The sequence below is a fragment of the Spermophilus citellus genome (assembly GCF_964194105.1).
Source record: "Spermophilus citellus genome assembly, chromosome: 16".
Lineage (NCBI taxonomy): Eukaryota > Metazoa > Chordata > Mammalia > Rodentia > Sciuridae > Spermophilus > Spermophilus citellus.
The window spans coordinates 70,512,741-70,537,000 of NC_138196.1; the positions used below are offsets into that span (position 1 = coordinate 70,512,741).

A 24,260-nucleotide genomic window follows, 5' to 3' on the forward strand; every position below is an offset into this window, starting at 1 on the left:
TCTCCTCTTATTCCTATATTTTGGAAAATATCAGTTACAAGGTATTTCTTTCATAAAGGGAGTTTAAGCTATTCGCTTAAGGATAAACTTTTTCTTAAGGTTCATGGAAGTTTCATCTATATGGGGGTACCTTTGTCTCCTGGAAGTCCCTGGGGCCAGTTTGTAATCATACTGCTGTGTGTTGTGTACTATGGGCCTGTTAGATGCTTAAGTGGCTTTATGACTGTCATTAATCTTACAGTCATGACATATCTCTAGTAGTATTCGATACCTTCCCTAGCTTTCCCAGTACCTTCTTTTTCATTTTCCCCATATGTACATTCCTCTATATGCCTCTAATATAGTACATATTACTTGGTTTCCAACTTGTTTTTTTATAAAACTAAGAAACTAGCTTAGTTTCTTAAGGGCAAGGACTATGATTTATTTACCTGCCTGTATTCACAGTTCATAGTGCTTGAATCATTCTTGAATTTGTTTCTGGTCTTAACCCTTCTATTGAATTCCAATCTGTTCTTCAATGTCCAATGGCACAAATGACTGACCAGTTTTCACTCAAATTCATGTGCTTATTATCTCTTTCCAACTACTTCATTTTTATTGGTAATATCAACTTTCTAGTTCCATTGGTCAGGAATTTTAGAGTGTGCTGATTCAGTCCAGATGTTTAGAATTACCTTTCCTCTATTTCATGGGCTCATCCCTTGATTCAGACTTCTACCAATTAATTCCTGGAAAAATGCAACAGACATTTTGTCATTGTCAATGATGTGTTATTTGATTCATAGGTTTATGCATTCATTGTTCAATTTTTCACACTAAATATATACAACATGCCATTCTCCTCTATACAAACTTATTTAATATGCCAAGAACTAAGTGAGATAGTATTTTTTTTCCATTTTACAGATAAGGAAATTGATGTTTAGGTATATAACTTACCACTCAAGGCGAGTTAGACCAACACAACAATAGTAAAACTGAAGGTTGAACACAATGGTAAAAGTGATATTTGAAGTTATATTTGTCTGGAAACTCTGAGCTCTACTAAATCACTACAATACTACATACTATTTCAAATTTAAATTCCTGTTTCACTTGGAAGGATTTCCATGATACAGCTCACCAGCCCTATTTACCTTCCCTTTGCTGCAACACTTGCATCTTCTATTAAATTTCTTTCTGGTTATCGCCTGTACATTTACCTTTTTTTTTTTTTTTTACTTCTACTAGATTGTAAATTCCTTAAAATTATGATTATGTGCCTTCTTCAGTTGACCCGATCAGTAGGTTCCACATCCATAAATTCAACCAACAAATATTTGAAAATAGTTCTTAAAATTTTGTCAACACTGAATGTTTTCTTGTCATTTCCTAAAACATACTATAATAATTTACATACTGTTTATATTGTTTTTGATATTGTAAATATCTAAATAATCTAAAGATATTTAAAGTATACAGACAGGAAGATGTGTATAGATTATATATAACTATTAGATCATTTTAACTATTACATCAAAATCCTTAAAATTTGATATTTGATATTTGCAGGGCCCTGGGGACCAATTCCCCTTGGATACTGAAGAGTGATTGATTATATTTGCCTTAAATTTGTGTGAAGGTTCTACTTCTATGGACGGTCTATAATAAATTCTCAATGAATAATTTATAAAATCTTTAGCACAGTCCTTGATAATATATGCATGCTTAGCAAATTGTACTAATGATTATTACTCGAGTAACTGATACATCACAATGAAGATCTAATAGGAAAACAGAGAAGTCTATCTTCCTCTGTGATAAGAACTTTTTCTTACCCTCTTTACAATCCAAACTAAAGGTTTCTCAGGAAACGCAGGAACCAAAAAGTTTCCCAGGTTAGGGTCATCCCATCCTTCCTAAGAAGCAGATTCAACTACAATACGGACATCCACATAACATCAAGCAGCAAAATCTCGCTGTTACTGCTATTTTGGGAGTACTTTGGGGAAAAGAGAAATGGAATAATTGTAGGTTTGGTGTTTTGTTTGTTTCCAGCACTGGGAGTTGAATCCAGAGACACTTCAACGCTAACCCACATCCCCAGTCTTTTTTTTTTTTTTTTTTTTTTTTTTGAGACAGGGTCTTGCTAAATTGCTGAGGCTGAATTTGAAATTGTGATCCTCTGGCCTCAGTCCCTGCCATTACAAGCATGCATCACTGCGCCCAGCTTTTTTTTTTTTTTTTTTTTTTTTGAGATGTTTGATTAATGTGCTTTCTATCTGTAGGTCCACCAATGTAACTTCAATTAAATTACCAGAAAGATCTTTTCAAGATGTTCTGCTTTAAATCGGACATGATGACAACTACCTGTAATCAAAGCGACTGGGGAGGCTGAGGCAGGAGGGTCCAAAGTTCCAGGCCAGACTCAGCAATTTAGCGAGGCCCTAAAAATTTGGCGAAATCCCATCTCAAAAAAAGGCTGAGGATGTGGCTTAATGTGCCTGTGTTAAATGCCTAGTTCCCGGAGTTGGGGTGGGAGTGGAGGGGACAAATACGAAAACAACTGGCTTAAGATTCTGCTGTACAGAACCTAGCACTCCTCGGGCACCTCTCCTGTTCCCTAATCAGGCTTCAAATCGGCGCTCCGAGTAAAAGTCGCCGAGACTCAGGTACAGAAAGCCCTGCTTTCCGGCCTTTCAGGTGTGAGACAGTTCACAAGCAGCAAAGCAATCCATGGATTGTGGCCTACTTCCCAAGGGCCCTGGTAGGCCCGCCTCCAGTGAACGGCGTCGCGCCGTCGCGTCACGTTACGTCACACGCTCTCCCGGAAGTGCCGCTGAATAACGCCGGGGGCGTGTCTTCAGGCTTTTCCGCGTGTAGTTACCTGTGGAACGCGGGACCTTTGCGTCTGGCGCGGTTGTGTCCCTTGCAGAGGGAATTTTACTTTCTTTGCCGCGAGACAAGAGATTGTCTGCAGGTCCGGAACGTGAGGCCGTCTCGGGGTGTCTGGCGCGGCGCGATGGAGGTAGTGGAGGCTGCCGCCGCTCAGCTGGAAACCCTGAAATTCAGTGGCCCTGGCTCTGGGGTTGACCGTGGTGCAGAGGTGCCGTCTCCGGACTCAATTCCCGCGCCGGGGTCGCAGCCGCCGCTGCAGTCGGAAGAGGGTTGCCCAGACGGTGAGCAGGCCGTGGAGGCTCATCCTGCAGGGGAGCAACCACCACCGCCTTCCCCGAGCGCCGAGGCGGGCGGGAGCCCTGCGCCCCAGCCTGCGCCAGAACTGCAGCGCTGCGGGGCCTGCATCACCGGCCCGGCCGCCACCGGGCTGGCGCAGACCCCGCACTCCTCGGAGACCTCGGACTCGGACTCGGACTCGGACTCTGACAGGTGGAGTGCCTAGGAGCCCCGGAGCTGCGGGGATGGGGCTTGTGTGACCCGCGCGGGGAGCGGCACCTATGAGCCCAGAAGGTGCCGGGGTGGGCTTAGAGGGCGGTGAGGTAGCTGGTACTCGGGGCGCACGTGTTGACCTCGAGTTTGCCCTGCCCATTGCTTAGCTCTTGCCCTGCGCGCTACTTTTCTAAATTTGATAGCCAAAGTGGTTTTATGTATGGGGAGTGTAATTTTCAATTAGAAGTCTGTTTTTTTTTTTCTTGTAACTATTCAGTTTGGCATATACCCTTGTGGCTATAACTTTTTGGGTCAGATCTGAGTTACAGGTATTATTATTATTATTATTAATTATTATTATTTGTGTGTGTGTTAAGTCTAGAGTGTAGTCCTGGGTTTTGTTTTTTTAATCAGATGAAATGAGGATCATAAGTATTATTTTGTGTGTTCTGAAGTTAGTTATGGAAACTAACTATGGCTATGGAAAGTTATATGAGTTTGTCTGCTAGATATGGGATCCATGTGAGAAGTGGTGGGAGATGGGATTGTGGAGTTTACCAGGAACCTGATTGTTAAGACTCTTAAGATCTCATGCTAAGGAGCATGCATGACTTTCATATTGGATACAGTATAAATTTACAGGAAAACTTTTTTTTCCTACTTTTTTTTTGGCACGTTATAGTTGTACATACTGATAGAATTTGTTTTTTATATTTGTACATGCACATAATACACTATAATTTGTCCAATATCACTCCCAAGCACTTTGCCCATCCCACCCCATCACCCACCCCTTGGTCCCTTTCCTCTACTGATTTCCCTTTCCTTTTCATGAGATCCCCCACCCCTTTTTCCTCTCTAGCTTCCACATATGAGAGAAAACAACCTTCTGAGTTTTGATTTATTTCGCTTATCATAATGGTCTTTAGTTCTATCCATTTTCCTGCAAGTGACATAATTTCATTTTTCATTATGGCTGAATAAAACTCCATTGTGTATATATACAACATTTTCTTTATCTATTCATTGTTGATGGACACCTAGGCTGGTTCCATAGATTCGTTGTTATAAATTATGCTGCTATAAACATGGGTATGCATGTATTATGCTAGTATGATGACTTTAATTCTTAAGGATAAATAATGAGAAATGTTACAACTGGGTCATATGGTGGTTCCATGCCTAGTCTTTTGAGGAACCTCCATACTGATGTTTGTACTATTTTACAGTATCACACCAACAGTGTGAAAGTGTTCCTTTTTTCTCCACATCTTCTCCACCATTTATTATTATTTGTGTACTTGGTGACTATCATTCTGACTAGTATAAGATAAAATCTCATTTTGATTTGCATTTCCCTAATGACTAACAATGTTGAACATTTTTTTCATGTATTTGTTGGCCATTTGTATTTCTTTTGAGAACTGTCTGTTTTTAATTTGAGTCTGTCATTTATTAATTGGGTTATTTGCTTTTTTGCTGTGAAGTTTTTTGAGCTCCTTTATGTATTCTAGATATTAATCCTCTGTCAGAAGAGTACAAAGATTTTCTCCAATTCTGTAGGTTCTCTCATCATATTCCTAATTGTGTCCCTTGGTGTGCAGAAGCTTTTAAATTTGATGCCATCCACTTATTAATCCTTGGAATTATTTCCTGTGCTTTAGGGGTCCTATTGAGAAAATAGTTGCCTGTGCCTATTTGCTGGAGTGTTGACCCTGTGCTTTCTTCTAGGAGTTGCTTAGTTTCTGGTCTAATTCCTAGGTCTGATCCATTTTGAGTTGATTTTTGTGCAGGGTGAGAGATAAGGATATAGTTTCTTTTTTCTCTCTCTCTTCCTTTTTTTTTTTTTTTTTTTTAACATATGGATAATCAGTTTTCCCAGCATCATTTGGAAAAAAGACTATCTTTTCTCCCAGTGTATGTTTTGGGCTATAGATATGTGGGTTTGTTTCTGTGTCTTTTATTCTGTACCAATGGTCTGTGTGTCTTCTATTCTGTACCATTGGTCTATGTGTCTTTTTATGCCAGTATCATGCATTTGTTACCATAGCTCTGCAGTGTAATTTGAAGTCAGGTATTATGATGTCTCTAGTATTGCTTTTTTGGCTTAGAATTGATTTTGGCTATTCTCTGTCTTTTATTCTTCCAAATGAATTTTAGGACTGTCCTGTGAAGAATGTCATTGATTTTTATCTTGGATGTAGTATAAATTTATAGAAAAACTTTTAAAACTTTTCTATATGATTGAATATTTTCTAGTGAAAAGTGGAAGAAGCTGGGCACAGTGATGCATGCTTATAATCCCAGTTACTTGGAAGACTGAGACAGGAGTCCTGATCACAAGTTCAAGGCCAGTATGGGCCACTTAACACCCTGTCTCAAAATAAGGGATGGGGATGCAATTCACTGCCCATGGGTTTAATCCCCAATACGCACATGTGTGCATGCGTGTATACACAAACACACACACATATACACTAGTAAAAACCAGTATAGCCATCACCTTGATTTAACAGTTGTAACATTTTTTAACTGTTTAATATGTCGCTGAACCATTTTAAAGTTACTAATAGACGACATGAGATTTTAAATATTTCAGCATATGTTCTTGAAGGGAAACAGTCTCATAAACACAATACTGTTTTAAAATACTAATACATAAATACTGTTTATATAAAATTAATAATTCCCTCTTATCTAATGTGTACTCAAACAATTCTTTAAAAGCAAGAGCATGAACTGATTAGGATGGAGGGTCATAAAATTCTGAAAATAACAGCAGTGGGATGAAGGGGTGATTACTGTGGGGAGAGGCTGTTCAGCTACTAGAGAAGACAAGGTTCCCCAGTAGTCTAAAGACAGAAGAAACTCTTTCATTGGTGACCAAGAAAGGTGCCCTGCATAGAGCATCCTTTAGGCAGTGATTGTCACTTACTTAACTATACTTAGATAGACATGTAATGTGTGAAACTATGGCAGTAAGGGTCTGAATTATAGCAGAGATTTTGAAAATGTTATTGGTAGAATAAAGACTACTTTCTCAATATTATAATAAGCTTTGAAATGCTAGCTTTTGAATTAGACTTGGAGTAGTAAGCAGGGTAAAGTAGATGAATGATCTTATTTTAATAGTATTATAATAATACTGACCAAATTTTCAACTTTTTTCCTCCAACAGTGAAACAGATTCAGATAGTTCAAGCTCCTCTTCTTCCTCATCATCTTCTTCCTCATCTTCCTCTTCCTCTCATATATCACTTCCTCCAGTGTTGTCAGATGGAGATGATGATTTACAAGTTGAGAAAGAAAATAAGAATTTTCCTCTTAAAACAAAAGATGAATTACTTCTTAATGTAAGTACTTAGATTTGTTAAATTTAATTTTCATGTTTTAAAATACATTATTGTGGTACTTATATTGGTTATGTTTGGCCTATGTCTTTTCCATAAATTTGGAATCTGTTCTTAATTTATTGAGCATGCTTTTGCTGTGCTTTGACTTTCATACATAAAAGAGAGGAATGGTTTGGGTAATTTCTGAGGTTGCCTCTAACTTTGACATTTGTCGATTGATCTTGTTGGGACATCAACTTCATTCTGGGGTTTTTTGTTTTTTTCAATTGCTTTGGAAAATATTTCTGTGTGAGAGTATAACTCAGTGGTAAAGCACTTAAGAAAAAGGAAAAAAAAGTTATTACTGATGCAGGTTTATAGGCTTGCTTTGTGTTTTGTCCACAAGTCTGAAAATTTTTCTTAATAGTAATTGACTTCTTTTTAATTGGTTGTTTTTAGAGAGGTAGTAAGCAAAATTCAATAGCTTAAGCTTTTTAGAATTTCTATTCACTTGAAATTGTAAAGTTTTTCTAAAATTATAGTTAGAGAAAACTTGTTTATTGTAGAATGGTATATTTTGGTGCTTGATAAATTTGGGTGGCAAAGTTAGTCTTGTGAGATTATGTCCTCTTAAGCTGAGGAGTATGCTAGTCATCTGATTGAAACCTGTAACCCAAGAGGAAATTTCGTCTCAGAATTTCAAAATGTAGATTACATTGCTGCATGTTCTTACTCCATTCATCCATATATTTTAGTTATTATTGATGCTATTTAAAAGTTTAATGATCACTAGTCCTGATTATGTAATACTTAAATCAATAAAGATAGTTAAATGTTAGACTTCAAAAACTGTAAAACCTAAGGGCAGTCAGTGTCTTTCTCATGACTGGATTCTGCCAATATTTGTTATTTTTTTCTCATAATAAAAAGTTTCTAATCTCATTTATGCTTTATGGGTTGAAAGAAAACCTTTGCATTTGTATATAGTTGTTTATATTTTCATGCTACACACAGCATGTTAATATTTCTTATACAAAGGCTCCCAATTTATATAATTAATTTCTGAAAGTATTGTTTCATCTTTCAGAAGTTTCTTCTTAGTGTATAAAAACCAACAAATAAAAAAACCACAGTGTTTTGTGAATGCATTTATATCATTGTGTTATTTATCTTACTAAGTCTGGAATTCTTACTGTGGGAATCCCTAGAAATTTATGCAGAATCTTATCGTATCTGCTTAGGTATTTTGCTGAATAGAGTGCTCATATTTTCACCAAAATTCATAAAGGGTCTTTGGCCACAAAAATGCTTGGATGTTCTTTGAGAACTGAGTTTCTATCTGATCTTTGCATTTTCTCTGTGCCCAGTAGAGTGCTTTACAGATAATGGTATCTAAGTGAAAAGTAGCAATGATTATAGAATGAGTGTCTGAATAGGCATGGTACATTTATTCATTTGTTTAAGAAATTGTAGCACACCTGCCATATGCCAGAGGCTGTAAATAAGACTAGTTCAATTTCTACTTTTGTAATATCTAATGGATTCTGACACAGACAAATTTTAATTGCCAGAGTGCTGTTGAATTTTGTGTGTATGTGTTCACCTCATCAGAAAATTCCATCTTTACTAAGAAAATGTATTGTTAGATTTTAAAACTTGGAACAGTGAACTGGTCTGTTCCTTTTTGTGCTACTCAGGGAATCTTTGAGTAGGATGGAAGAAACAATTTCAGTTTTTAATGTTGAATTCTTAATTAGCTGTTCACTTCATGTTTACAAAAAGTGATTAGGAAGAACACTTACTACAAAGTTTTAGTCCTTTTACCATTCTGCTGGTAGAAACAGGTAGAGGTATGATGAGTTCCTGGGGATGCTGTAAAATCTCTGACTTAGAGCCCTGAAAGGATGTATCAGGACTCCTTCAGGATTTCAGCTCCAAAGTTCAAGGGAAGAGGATTTGGTCCTGAATACCAAGAGTGGTATGTATGCCTACAAGTTCTCGGGGTCTTTAGGACTCTACTACCTCTTTTTGTGTTGCTCTGTAGGGCTGGCAGTTTGGCCAGTAATGTTAGTATGGGCAAGTCATGGGGAGGACTTTTTCTAGCTTCCCGGGGACCTGGTACACAGCCTTGAACAAAGCATTGAGGCCAGTGGAATGAGTATTTGGATTGCTTGAGCATAAATCTGTTTGTGTAGGTTAGTGTGTAGGAGAGAGTGTGAGAGCCTGTGTAGGAGAGTAGAAGATTAAAAGAACTCATGGGCTAGTGAGAGAGGGTGGGAATGTCTAAGAGCCAGTTGACAGGAAGGGAGTGTGAATGTGTGTATTTTGAGGAGGATGGGGGTGCGTGTTACCAGCCCCATATAAACCATATGGAATGGTTTCTTTCTCGCAGGAAAAGGAAGGCTTATATCCATTTTAGGGGAAGCTGGGTAGTCAGCATATTAGTTCTACTCTATAGAGGGAATACTTAGAAATGTTTATATTTGTGAGGAAGAGACTCAAATTACTTCAAGAGAACAGAAAGATTTATAGCAAACTTGCTTGGGTGAGAAAGCCCTGAGAACTAAGGCAGCTATTAGTGCTGGCCACGCTGTTTCTTTTCAGTGCCTCTTGAACATTCTTGTTCAATGTTATTCTTTTTTTATTGACAAGCTTCCTATATTTACCTGTAGGTTGACTTTTTTTAATATTAGCTTTCTGGATTTCAGTGTCCCTGGTTCTAAATAAGGCATATTTTACTTTCAACTTTCCCATGAACTGATTAGTTTTATATTTCTTTGCCTGCTTTGGTACAGTCCTATACTTAGATTTGTTCTTTTTTTTTTTTTTTTTTTTTTTAGAGAGAGAGAGAGAATTTTTTAATATTTATTTTTCAGTTTTCGGTGGACACAACATCTTTATTTTATTTTATGTGGTGCTGAGGATCAAACCCAGCGCCCCTCGCATGCCAGGCGAGCGCGCTGCTGCTTGAGCCACATCCCCAGCTCCAACTTAGATTTGTTCTTATAGAAAAATGACAACCCCCTCTTTTGCTACAACTAGCTCTACTTAGTGTAGTGTGTGCTGTTGTGTTCAGAACTCTTGATGTAGCACTTGGCTTTTGGGAGCTGCTTGCTCTGTACAGTCTTATTAATTTAATAACCTTATGAAATTCTGAAGAAAATTAATGAACTCTCCTAGCCGTGTTGTTTTTGCAAAAAGGTACACATGAATTAAAATGCTCCAAATAGTTTAATAGCAATTTTAGAGTTTGTGTTAGACCTTCAGGGATCTTTAGAACTTTGACATGCCCAATTTAACTGTTTCATGCCATGTCTTTCTGAAGTGTTCTAGGCATTTTCTGTAGTTATTTAGAGATGCTGAGCCTCATTTTTACCTTTGTTTAGTCTGCTCATCCAGCAGGAATTGCCTTTGAGGGCCTGTCTCTTTAAAGCTTTTTCATTCTTAGAAAGTTAGAGTCTAGCAATCTGATTGCACTTAGAATTAATTATCCTTAATTTGAAGGTATAGATAGATAGATAGTCAGTCTGAGACTTTTTGAATGTCAACGAGACACACCACCGTAATGAGACTTTGAATGTCAAAATTCTACATCATGAAACTTTGGTTCACATACAAAATTATTGAAAATATCGTAGAAAATTTTCTTTAAGCTACATGTATAAGGTATGTATGAAACAAATGAATTTAATCTTTGGGCTTAGTTTCCATCCCCAAGATATCTTATTATGTATATGCAAATATTCCAAAATCTGAAAAGAAAAATCTGAAACGTTTCTGGTACCAGTCATTTCAGATAAGAGGTACTTATTCTGTACTAACTGTGCAGATCTTTAGTTATAGATGCATAGGAGTTACAGTGAAGTAACGTTAAGATTGTTCTTTTAAGATTAAACCTTACAAATATAATCCCTCACCCCGTATTGGCTTATAACTAAATCTTGTCTTCTCAAGAAGATCTGATTGTAAACCAATTAAAACAAACAAACAAACAAATAAAAAACAGTGTGAGGAAGTGGTGAGGGGAATGGGGGCTGGGAAAGGGATTGGTGAGCCACAAAGACCTTGAAAATGGAGTCTTAATTGGCTTTCTTCAATTATGTAATGTGGTCTTAATTTAACCAAGTGGAACTATTCTTTTAAACATAAACTTTTCTTTAATACTTAGGTTTATATATAACTCACAGTGTAACTGTAAGGCAGCACATACTATAGCTTTGGACTTATATTAAACTACATAGAATTTATTGATGTTTTGATGAATTAGAAAATTAGGTCCTTTTTCAAGTTTTTCTCAGCAGTTTATGCCCTGAACTCTTTATTCAAATATATCAAATGTAACTGAAAATTTTGAATCATAAAAGCATTTGGGTTTGTTTTTTTCTGAAGTCTTAACCAGAAATGAATTTTATAAATCATGTCTGTTGTTTTCTTTTCTGAAAACCTGAAAACCTGTACCTAATATTTTAAAATTATGACCCAGTGCTTATGGGAGTTTAAAAAAAGGATAATAATGATGATAATGTATATTTATGCATATAATGTAGTATAGTGAAGAAAAAATTTAATCCTGATAAACAATTTGTGAGAAATTTTATTTTCGTAATTTATAGATTACTTGTGTTATATCAAAAAAGTACATTTTATATATTTATATATTATTTATATAATTTATATTACTTATATAATATATTCTCTTGCTGATGCTGCAGCATAGACACACATTCTAAAACATCCTGATAATGGATATTAGGAAATGTCTTGGGTCACCTTACGTGGTTAGAAGTTTTATTGAAATATTTTGTATCTACTTGATCTCCCAGTGCTATGAAATTGTATTATACTTCGCTCTGCATCTAAGATTAATTGAATGTGTTGTTTTCAAGGACAGATATCTTTTTTGTAAGTTTTGTTCTAAATGCAGGCCTCTTTAAATTTAAGCTTTTTATGACTTTAGATAAATTAGGAATTTACATTCTATCCTAGAATGTGATGGTACTTACTAATATTCTTCTCAAAATGCCTGATATTTAGGGAATTGCATATATACTTGAGATTATTTTTTATTAATACTTTGTGTTCTTCAATATTCATATTTTTTACAAAATTTGTTTTTCACTGTACAACACTTTCTAAAGAGTTTATGGGAAGCATGGATGATGTCTTTAAGTCTCAAATACATACTGTTTTATTCACTGTAGTGTCCATATATGTCCTGTGTATATACATATGGGATTATTACTATACAAAAACATTCTATATTTTAGATTCCTCCATTCCCCAGTAGATTTTAATAAGTGAGTTCTCCTGATTACTGTACTGGATAAAGACAAATGTAAATTAAAAGAGAATGTAGCTGGAGGGTGAGCCTCCATAATTAGGCTGAGAGAAACGTAACACCAGAGTTAATGCAGAATGTCAGAAGGGTGGAAGAAGCCATAGGATCGAGTGGAAGGGGAGATGATTTGCACTGCAGTGATTAAGGAAGGCATGAGCGAGATTGAAAGATGACTCTGGTTGGGAAAGTGACAATGAAGAGCATGTGGACTTAAAAGGAAAAGAACAAGTGTGTTACATGACAGTTTTATTCTCAATGTCATTTAACATTGTAGGAGCCAGGAAATGTTTATTGTTCATTCATTTATCATCCATACAATTAATATTTTTAGTTCTAAACAAGCACTTTTTTCACCTTTCACCTTTTTAAGAAATTTGGACTATGGAATTTTGCAGTTCATGAAATGTAGACTCCTCACTTAACATAAAAGATAGACTTTGAGTTACATTTACAGTTGGATCTTTTTTTTTTTTTCTTATTGAAATGGACTATAATTTTATTTCAGCTTTTTGAAGATATTTTTATAAACTTTGTTTCTATGACTGTAATTTTGGAGAAGAACAGGGTGGAAACATATTCATTAAATGAAAAATATAAAGACGTTTCAAAGAATTGTTGATTTTAATTTTTTAGGTGATAATATTTAATGGACCAGCTTACAGTTAGTGTCAGAAACAATAGGTAATAAATGAGGGCAAAATTAATGCTGTTGGTGATAGCTACAGAAATAGCTGCAATCCATGGAAACTTGTAAAATTACTCTTCCCTGGAGAAGTTGCTTAGTTAGAAATTAAATATTAAATGTGGTCAGACTTTGTACAAAGTATACAGACCTAATCCATTCTTTTTTCCAATATGTCTTACCAGCTATAGGGAAAAAATCCAATCATGGCTCTCAATACTCCAGGGATGGGATCCTACTTTCCAACCATATCTGAAAAGTGAAGGCTCACCCAGTAGCATCAGGTAATTGGCTGCCATGTGCATGTCCTCTATTCTTGGGTAATAGGAGAAAAAGTGGTCAAATAATTTTATTCTATCTTCCCCACTTTTCTCAATTCTTCCCAAATGAATACCAAAAAGAATTAGTTTCCATTTCGAATTTTGATTCCTTTACACACCACCCTGTGCTGCCCTTATTCTGCTTTCATGAGTAAAAATATAAATTCATGTTCTTTAGATAATTTTGCTTTAGAAGATACCCAAATTACTGATTCCCCCCCAACCCCCTGCCCAATTGGTAAGCCTTCAGAAGAGCTAGGGAAGTCAAGGCCAAATTATAAAGCATGAATGTCATTTTCTCAGAGGGCCTTTTTGTACATAATAGCTCCTTCCATTTTTGTGCTGGAAGTTTTAGACACTCATTTTTGACTGGCATGTCTATAATTTACTTTTCAATGGGATGGATTTTTAATGTTGTATACTACTTATTTGAATATTTTACTTCACAGAGTGACCTTGTAGCTCATACAAATATTTAGAGAATGAGAATTTAATAATATTCTTACGACACAGACAATGATTGCTTTCATGTGTGTTTCAAAAGTGTGGTTTAAGATCTTGCTTTTTTTTTTTTTGACTGCCATAGTTATGGTGTCTTATCACAGGATTGTAGTAATTATTTTGTTCAAGTCTGGTATATAATTTATTAATTGTACTGTCTTTTCTATTCCTGCACTTCAACATTTTAAATATTGTATCAGCATTTGTACTATGTAGAACTTTTACTGAATTTCTTCATTATTTTTGGATAAGAAAACTGGTATCAGAAATTAAGTCACTTGCCTGAGGACACAGCAGTTGGGAGGAGCAGATTCATAGGGAATAATACTAAAGATTTCCATGGTTTTAGTAGCAATGTTTATACCAACATTGGATTCTGTTCGCTTGAACTTTCTGATTATTTAGTTTTTGAATAACAATAATGTAGCATATTTTGTCAAGATGAAGGATGCATTTATCATCTAATGTCAGCTTTCTTAAATTTTATTTGCGTGGATTAGATTGCCTCTTAAAATACCTTTTGATTTGGACTGTATAGGAAATAAATGAATTTCTTTAGTATGTATAATTTTGGTATATCAGTTACCAAGTGATGTGGTATGTCTGGCAATTTTTATTGTCTTTTCTTTTTGTTGACAATGTCAATGGAATATTTTTCTTCCTTTCCATGACTACTTTTTGTTATTACATGTAAAAGTAGTGGATGATTATGTCCAGAAAAAATTTTTTACTGTTATTTGACATTGAGCCAGTAAACAACTTATAATACTAATTTTAAATGATAGTATTAACATTTATTCTAATTGCAGATAATGAACATGTAAGACAAGTGTTTAGTTGTATTTTAATTTTCAAAAACAAGATGATAATGCAGATTTATCACAAATCTTTATTTCCCAAATGGAGTATTTAGATTAGCATTAAGACTTAGGATACATGCTGTTATAGTGTTATCTTAAAATTATACCTGTATTAATGGCAGGAAATATATTGATGCTGTTGATACTTTGCTACATGTTTTGTAATGAAGGATTCTTGTTGTGTGAGAGTGTGTAGCAGTGCTAATAGATCTTTCTGCAGAGATGGAAATGTTTTATGTCCATGTTCTATTATATTAATACTAGCGCTATTGAGCACTTTAAATGTGGCAAGTGTGACTGGAGACTGAATTTTAATTAATTAAATTTACAAATGTAGTTAAGTGTCTAGAATTGTATATGTAAAATAAAAGGGGACTTTTCCATCCATTTATCCTTCTTTTCACAAGGCTAGTAGGGTAATCTAGGTAAATACTTTAATCTCCCTGACCTTCATTAGGGACATAGCTTTCTTATCTCTCATTTTGAGCATACTTGGTTTTTTGCTTATTAAATAATGAAGGTCTTTCTATCCCAGGGTTCCCTCATCATCTCTGCAATGTCAAAATCATAGTACCCCTCCGTATGTGTTCTGGCCAATTTTTCTTCTTATTGTATCTGTGGCTCTCTTCTCTGTCACATATACACCTTCTTTTCTGACACATGGAAAAGCAAAGTGATTGAGTTTTATTTCCATTAAAGGAGATTATATGGCTGAGAGATTTACTTGACATTGTACCAGGGGAAGCTGCTGTGTTATCAGGGAGCCACGTGTTAATCTAATAATTATAGTAATATTTGCTACTGCAAACCAGAGGTATCTATGCATACATCCTAGGTAGTTAATGTTCCTTGGAAGATCTGCCTTTTTAATTTTATTTTTGAAAAGGTAGGGTTTAGGTCTTTTTTTCATTCCTTGAAAAGTCTGCATTGAATTATATTTCTATTTTCTGGTTTCTCTGTCAAAAAAAGACTGACTTCTGAAATTGATTAGCTTAGTCTGATGAAGTCAGTCAGTTCATTTAATAGATGTATAAGGAACACCTACTACTATGTGCCAATTATCTTTTTGGTGCTATTGCAACAAGTATGAGTGACTGGGTCCTAGTTATTGTTGAATTTATTGTCTAGTTAGGAAAATGGACAATAAGTATGTAAACAAATGAAATGTTAAACAATAAGATATTTTGATAGAAGAAAAGCAGCAGGATAATTTGGTAAATAGTAACTAGGCTTGTAGGTAGTCCAGTTATTGTAAATTTAATAGTTAGGAAAGAGATGGTGACATTTAGCATCCAGGCATTGACACATTATCTGATGTGGTAATCCAAGCGAATTTTGCAGAGAGATTTGAACCCTCTGCATCTTCTAAAGCTTTATATGTTTGGATCTGCCAAAAATCTCCATGAAAGTATCTCTGTTGATTGAATTCCTATTGATGGAACTTGGAATATTTTTCTCTACTTCTCCTCTCCTAGCATGCTCATTTATAGTAAACAAATAGATCTGTTTTCCTTTAATTCAGTTCCCAAAATATCTGCCGTTTTCAAAGCAGATACATACTACTTGACTTACTAGGACTTTCAAAGGCAAACTCGCAACTTGAAATTGTACAAAGCTGGTTTTATTTACTTGTCTCTGAAGTGTTTTTTGTACAATATTTAGTTCATTTTTGTACCTTTATCTCAAAATAAAATATCAAACAGGGCTGGGGATGTGGCTCAGTGGTTGAGTGTCTCTGAGTTCAATCCCTGATACACAAAAAAACAAACAAACAAGACTTCTTTAGGAACAACTTCCTTCTAAGAGTTAATATAATTTGGCAAGGGTCAAGACCAAAAAGCTCTGTTTTTTTAATTTAATGGCTAATGTCAGTTTTATTCGTAGATTTCTCTTCAACTTTATCTCTATTCGGTTAGCAACTGAATTTTTGTAGGTTTTAGCTGATCAAAGAAGAGAAATTTTAAAAATTTATTTTATTTTTTAAAAATAAGTAATTTATTTTGTAATTTAGAGAAAATACCAGGTAACACCTTCACAGCTTTCTCAGGCTACATTCTGTTTCCAGGAATTCTATGTTTGCCTGACAGTTTTCATTGCTTTTTTCCTGAAGAGGCCAGATGTTCACCTCTTCTCCATACAGCCCCCAAAAGACTGCTGTATAGTCTGCTGTTTAGTCACCACTAGGTTAATTAATCAAGTTGATAAGACAACTCAGAGAGAACTCTTTTTGGAGCAATTATAGTTGCTAGTAGAGTTATTTCTCTTCTAATGGAATGTCTTGGGGGTCCTTAATGATAATGGCTTTGTTTGTGTGTCTCTTGTTGAAATGTGATTGGAGAAAGTCTGGAATATTTATTTCTATACTCTAACTGGATTGGATGTAGAGAGTATATTGTAGACCTGTGGAGATACTTTTGTCACTTAAATTGGAGAAGTGCTATCAGAAGTCCATGCAGCCAGTAAAAAGGATAACACAATAGAGATGTTTTAAGTGCTTAATGTTACATCTTCAGAAATGTGTATAACATTTTAAATGGAAAATGTTTAAGTTGTTGAAGTTGGAGTAAGATTAATGCTCTCTTTAAATATTATTATAGGAGCTGCCTTCTGTTGAAGAACTCACTATTATTCTGCCTGAAGATATTGAATTAAAACCTCTTGGGATGGTTTCAAGTATAATTGAACAATTGGGTATGTAAGTAATTTTATTAACAAAATTACTTGTGTCCACAAGCATATACTAATAATTAAATCAAGGGCTTTGTAATTAATAAACTTTTGTGTTTATATTAAGTTTGAGGTACAAAATTCAGTTTTTACTTAAATGATAGAGAAGTACATTTTTTCTGTAAAAATTTAAAGTCTGCATTTACTGACATACTCTCTTCAGAATTTCCTCTATTAGTTTTATATTGCCATTCTAACATTGCTACAAATGTAGTGACTTAAAACCATATACATTTTTTTATTGTTATTAATTATATATGTTTTTCAAAGAACTGGGGGTTGAACTCTGGGTCCCCAAGCTTGCTCCGCAAACTCTATCACTGAGCTACATTCAGTTCTTTTTATTCTTTTATTTTGAGCAGGGTCTTGCTAAGTTGTTTAGGCTGGTCTCAAACTTGCTATCCTCCTGCCTTCGCCTCTAGAATAGCTGGAATTACAGGTGTGTGCTGCCATGCCCGGCTCAGATTTATTATCTTATAGTTCTTGTAGACCACTCATGACCACACATCTATTATGAGACTTTGTGTCTTAATGGGCTAAAATCAGATTGTCCAGCAGGACTGAGCTGCTTTCTGTAGGCTCTTGGGAAAATCCATTTCTTTGTTTCTTTTGGACTAGTGCAGGCCACATTTCTTAGCCCATGGGCTATCTTCCATCATGCTTAAAGTAATTAATGTAGCATCCTTTTTTGACCCTTCTTCCATCATTACCTCTCTTTCTGACCACACTCCAGTAAGGTTATCTTCTTTTAAGGACTCCTTGGATTGGGCCTACCTTTGTAATCCATGGCATTCTACCTCCATCACAAGGTCCTTAAATTTAATGACATCTGCAAAGTCTCTGTTTTAAATTTAAGGAGCATATTTCTAAGTTCAGAAATTGGAACATGGGGATATCTTTTGGGGAGCCATTCTTTCTAGTACCTCAAAATTTTTATCTCACAAACATGTAAATTTGAAATTCTATGATTTAAAATGGATATTTATGGGGCTGGGGATGTGGCTCAAGCGGTAGTGCACTCGCCTGGCATGCATGCAGCCCGGGTTCGATCCTCAGCACCACATACAAAGATGTTGTGTCCGCCGAAAACTAAAAAATAAATATTAAAAAATTCTGTCTCTCTCTCTCTCTCTCTCACTCTCTCTCACTCTCTCTTTTAAAAAAATGGATATTTATGACATGAAATATGAAAAGAATGGGATAGTTTAGATATGTTTGGCTCAAAGATGTGAGGAAGGCGTGTAAGAGTCTTGAGGTTCATGTGGGTACCATTAATTCTCATGATGAGACACACCTGAGAGTAGAATGCAGCGCTAATGAAATCATAGAATTTTTGAATTGTGAGAAGGTAGTAAATTGCCCAAGAGCCCTCTTAGTTTAGAGAATCTAAGGAACACAGATATATTCAAGTCACTTACTCTTAAGATCAGTTGTCTTAAGTCATTGGTTGAAATAGGACTCCATCTTTTGACCTTTCTGACAGTGTCCGTATCAGTCAGTGTTTTTAAAAATTAATTTTATAGTTTTCAATTTATTAATCAAAATTTGGGTTACTAAAACTCTATTCATTGTTCCCACGCCATCACATGTACTAGTTTTTAAGTTTACCTTGTGGTTCTTAATAATATATATAGATAAATAGATATATATATATATATATATATATATATATATATATATATATATAGATAGATATAGATAAATCAAATAGATAATTAATTTCTTGTAGTATCAGTAGTATGTTTGCAGACAAATTATAGGTCATAGCATTGATCCTCAAGGAAAAGTCAACTGTATGATGTGCATGGAATAATGCTTTGTTAATGTATTATGACCAACACAATGAAATATACTAATAAATTTTTCAACTTTACTGGGTAATAAAGAGTGAATAAATCAAAATCAACACATGCTATTATTGTATACCAACCTGTTTTGAAAGCCTAAAATATCTAACATAATTTTGACCAAATTTAAAAAAGGAAAACTATTAATACATTAGGCAAATTAATCTATGAATTCAAGTAAGACCTTAGATGAAAAGAAAGGATTTGACATTGTACGGTGTAGTTCTAAAAGCCATACTGGATTTTTCTGTTTGAATTTTAAAAATAGGGACTAATTAGATATTATCCATCTAGATAGAAGCAGAGAAATGTCACTGTCAAAAATGTTAAATAACTGACATACAACCACAAAAAGAAAAATAAACACGAGACAAAAGATTAGAGCAACAAGTAAAAATAGGCCAATGGGATAATGCTTTTTTTTTTGATAAGGGAACTTAAATGTAATGATAAAAATTACTGTGAACTCTTTTGCCCTTTTTTCATCTGTTCAAGGGAAAATGTTTTGTTAAGCACTTAATTTAACATTTTTATTTTTATTTATCAGTAAATAATCAATGCTTTGTAGGAAATAATTCCAGAGTGAGAAACCTGACTGATTTCTTCTGTTACTACATGTGATTTTACTATTTTTGGCAAAAATTGACAAAATTTACTCTTGGATTTTTTGACTTCTTAATGAGTTATTCGAATTTTCCATTATATTTTATATTTTTCTTTTTGGAATTATAAGTTTTTGTGTTAAATATCACAGGTTAGCTGCCTGTGTTTTGTGATTATATTTTGTTTACTGAAGAGAAATAGTTGCTAAGGTGTATGTTACCCCCACCTTAAGTTTTATTTTAAATTATATTGTAATTAAAGCATAAATTCTCACCAAAATTCTACATTATCTTTGGATTAAATCTTGAAATAATTTTTTTTTATGTTTTTCAGTAATAATTGAGTCTATGAATAACCTACCTCCAGTTAATGAGGAAACTGTAATTTTTAAAAGTGATCGACAAGCAGCAGGAAAGGTTTGTAAAATTCAATTCCTACAAATTATTCTGTGTCTTTTTTTTTTTTACTTCCCCTATTGGTGCTAAGAAGAGTTTATTAATTTTAGTAGATGAGCAATCTAGAGCTCTCATGTTTAATATATTCTTGATTTCCTTCAGTCCTTTATAAATCTGTAAATTGGTTTCATACTGCTATCTTTGCTCCATGAGTCACAGAATACACACACATAGCATTCTTACCAGGTACTTTGCTAGGCTATAGGTATACATACTGAATAAGACACAGTTCCCTGCCCTCCTAGTTTGCAGAGCTGAGTGAGGAAGACTTTCCTTAGGGTATTAGTTCTCAATCAATTTTGGTTTGTGAGTCCCAGTGAGTTTGTGACTCTTTTAAAGTTTTTAGATTTTGGCCTTCTCAGGTAGAAGCCAAGAGCAGAGTCTTTTTCAAGTGGAAAAGATTTCAGGGACAGCAGTGAAGTGTTACTGTAAGTACCCTCTAGGGAACTATGAATATGTGTATTTTCAATGCCACCATAAGGTTCGGTCCCTTTTAACATTTTTCTTTTTTTGAACTGAGTATGTAACCCAGGGCATTTTACCAATGAAGTATGTTCCCAGCTCTTTTTATTTTTTATTTTGAGACAGGTTCCAACTAAGTTGCTTAGGGCCTTTCTAAGTTGCTGAAGCTGGTCTTGACTTGGGATCTTCCCATCTCGGCTTCCTAGTCACTAGGATTACAGGCATGTGCCATCACGCCCAGGCCTTTTAACATCTAAGTAGTGGAACAACCTGCATGTTCATCCTTAATGTGAAAAACCACATACTTCACTAAGCACATAGGCAGTTTTGACAATAAGCATAAGACATAAAATCTAATAAAATCAAGCATATAAGTACTATCAGGCATAGTGGCACATGCTTATAATCCCAGTGGTCCAGAAAGCTGAGGCAGGAGCATCCAAAGTTCATTGCTAGCCTCACTAACTTACTGAAATCCTGTTTCAAAATTATAGAATGGCTGGGAATGTACCCCTGAGATCAGTTCCCAGCACCGGGAAGAAAAATGTAAGTACTAACCAAGTGTTCATTTTTTATGTGACAATAGGGACAGAGTTTTTTATTCACCTCAATATTTCAATGAATATAATAGTTCTTGATCTAAGTGTATATGCTAATAAGTAAATGTGTATTGACTTGGGAGGGAGGGGGATAAGTAACCAGCTGTTTTCTGGTGAAATAACTTATTGGGGTTTCCCAAATGCACAATAAATGGCGGCGGCTTCTTTTTTTTTTCTGTTCCCGGAGTTATACTTAATTTACTTTAAATCAAGAAAAACCAAATATTTTAAGCTTTTAACTTACACAGCATTTTTGTTTTCAGTAACTTTTTCTGTTGTCCATTCTAACACAACTTAGAAAGTGGTCAGGTTTTTATCAGTGTCCTGCTGCCTTTCACCACCTAAATGTGTTTTTTAGGTTGACTGGCCAGTTAACCAAAGCAGTGAGTCACTCAATTGCAAAGCAGTTGGTAGAAGAATTAATTGGAGTGAGGAACTAATATTTCTGGCATTTTTTGAGAAAGTTTGTGAGGGGAAAGAGGACTTGTTAGTGTCTAAAGGTTGGTGGTGTGGCTTTTTATTTTTGAAAGTGGGTCTCAGAATTTTCAAATTTAGAAAGAAGTACTGAAGTATATAGTACAAACTCTGCTTACTGCCAATGCCTTTGTAAAAGATTGGAGATAGACTGACCTCTGGGTGGATTGAGAGAGAAAAGGAATGGGAAATGAGCAGATGATTGTCCCGACTGGCCTGGCAGGACACATCAACGGTGGGCAACGAACCTAGATGGGGAGGAATGAAGGGACAAGAGACGCGAAGGATGACAGCAAGACAGGAATTCTGATCAAGCTGCAAACTTTTATTGTTCACACAGGGGTATTTATATGCTGGGGATGGGGAAGCTCTCTAATCAGCAATTGCTGGATGTGGCTGGTAAAACTGCCAGCTGCAAGATGTCTGATGATGCTGATAACCGCAGGATGTTCCAGGGAGATAGGTAGCTGCAGGATGTCTCCCAGGCAGGATGTCTCCCAGGGGGCTGTCAGGCTATTCTTTGAAGGAGAATTTCCTTCTAGCCCCTGACAGATGATCATGATGGGAAAGGCTATCCATGCCCATTGGTCCCCTTTTGTAGGAGAAACCTGTTTTCTTCCCTGGCAAAAATCAAAGTTTTCTTTCTGCTCTAGAGAGGAGGAAAAGGGAAAAGAAGAGCCGTAAAAAGAGGGGAGAAGAGGCAAGGGAAACATTTCTTGATTTTCTGAATAGGACAATATTGAAGCTGAGCACTTCTTAATTTCTTTTATTATGATATTCATGATGGTTGCCTTTCTCTCTTACTAGCTAATTTTAATTTCAAAATACCCAAACACTTTGCTAATTAAACCCTCTAAACTGACATTTTATATCCCCGATATATTTGAATTTTCAGACCTTTAAGTGTGATTAATAATAATCAGCTTGTGTCATTTGTCTTTGAAAGGAGCAGTATAAAAATATAATAGTTAGGTCACTAACTTTAGTTAGATGGCATAAGGCTTCAAGCAAAAATTCAATCTATCTTTAAATATACCCAGGAAGCTTTGTAAATTTGAGAAATGACAAATCATTAAAAAATATTCAATTATAAATCTGAGCACCTTGAAATGATTCCCCAAAGTAGTGGTGGTGATAGGAAGGGTTAGAATATAAAACAAACCAGTGACCAAGATATGAAATGGATGTGCTTTAATCTTGTTAGCTATCTTATCTAGATATCTTTGTCCTCTGCTCTTCAATAACAACAAACTTAATCAGCCACAGTGATATTTTATGTTCTTTGTAGCCCATCCCCACCCCGTATTGGAGATTGAACCCATAACTTTGTGCATACTAGGCAAGTGCTCTATCACTGAACACATCCCCAGCCCTCCTTATTTTTTTATTTTGAGACAGGGTCTCACTAACTTGCCCAGACTGGCCTTAAATCTGAGATTCTCCTGACTCATCCTCCTAAGTCCCTAGGATTACAGGCATGTGCCACTATACCCAGCTTTATCTTTTTAAAATTCACTGACACCCACATCATAAATATTTATTTTTTGTATTTAGCTTGTCTGGGATCTTTTTTGTTCCCAGAAAGAATTTTGTATTTTGATAATTATCAAGTTCCCTGATCATTGAAATATTTCTTAACCAGACCTTTTGGGTATTTACCAAAAAAGTCACAGGAATTATCAGAATTAATCCATCCATTGCATTGCAGTTCAGAAGCAAGGATATTTTTTCCTTCAGTACATTTTAAAACTGAGAGAAAACTTGATAAAATTGAGCAAAATTGACCTGAGAACTCAGTTTCATTTCCTTCCCACCTCCCACTTCCATCCCCACTAATGTCAGGAGGACAATCTCAGATTACTATTTCTAGATTTGCCCTTTGATTCCCGTAATGATTGATTCTCTTTGGTAAGTATTGGGATCTATTTCCCTCTCAAATACCATTGGCTAAGGAACTTTTACTGATTTTTTTTTTTTTAAAGATCAGTTTATATTGACAGTCTTTTTAGGTAGGATATGATGGGTTCCTGAAGGTCTCCATGTTATATGGATGCAGTGTTGTTTTTTTTTTGCCTCTCTCAGTTCTCATGGATACTTCATGTTAACTTGTGATATGATACACACAGCGATTGAAGTAATCACTTGATTTGACCAGTGACTTGGGATACCCTGCCTGTCTACATTCTTTCATTTTTGTTAATGTTTAAAAAAATCACAAAATGATTGATATAAGACAATCCTGAAAGGGTGTGGAGATTAATTTTCCTCACTTTCATTTACCTTCTCGTAGTGTAGTAAAAAATTGGCTCAGTAGAACAGGCCAGCAGCATATTAGAAGGCTTGGCCTTCTACATGCACAGTCTTCCAGTGCTATTCCTGTTCCTGGAGATTCCTGGATGTATTTCTTGTTACTTAGAGAATCTGTGACTTACTAGTCCCTCTTAGACTGACTTTTATGTGTGTGACATGGTGTGTTTGTAGAGAGGGAGAATAGGGTGGTGCTCATTCTCCCTACTAGAGTGTTTTCTGTGCCTGTCAGTCTGCTGGCTCAGGAAGGCCCAGCACATACACTTGCTGGGACTTTGGCCATGCTGTATACAAAATGTCTAAGCCCAGTCTATCCTGTGGAATGAGAATTTGAGGGACTGCATACACTTCATTAATACTGTGTCCCTCAGTTTTTTCCCAACA

At 35.4% G+C, this 24,260-nt stretch overlaps 1 protein-coding gene across 1 annotated transcript in view; it reads left to right on the forward strand.

Moving 5' to 3' along the window:
• The first annotated feature begins 2,815 nt into the window (after nucleotides 1-2,815).
• NAF1 (nuclear assembly factor 1 ribonucleoprotein) overlaps nucleotides 2,816-24,260 on the forward strand; it is a 34,333-nt gene continuing 12,888 nt past the window's right edge. The window contains exons 1-4 of the mRNA XM_081269300.1: nucleotides 2,816-3,369; nucleotides 6,548-6,722; nucleotides 17,000-17,093; nucleotides 19,913-19,995. Coding sequence (XP_081125426.1) covers nucleotides 3,005-3,369; nucleotides 6,548-6,722; nucleotides 17,000-17,093; nucleotides 19,913-19,995 — 717 coding nt within the window. The 5' untranslated portion in view covers nucleotides 2,816-3,004. The remainder of the gene's footprint in view (nucleotides 3,370-6,547; nucleotides 6,723-16,999; nucleotides 17,094-19,912; nucleotides 19,996-24,260) is intronic.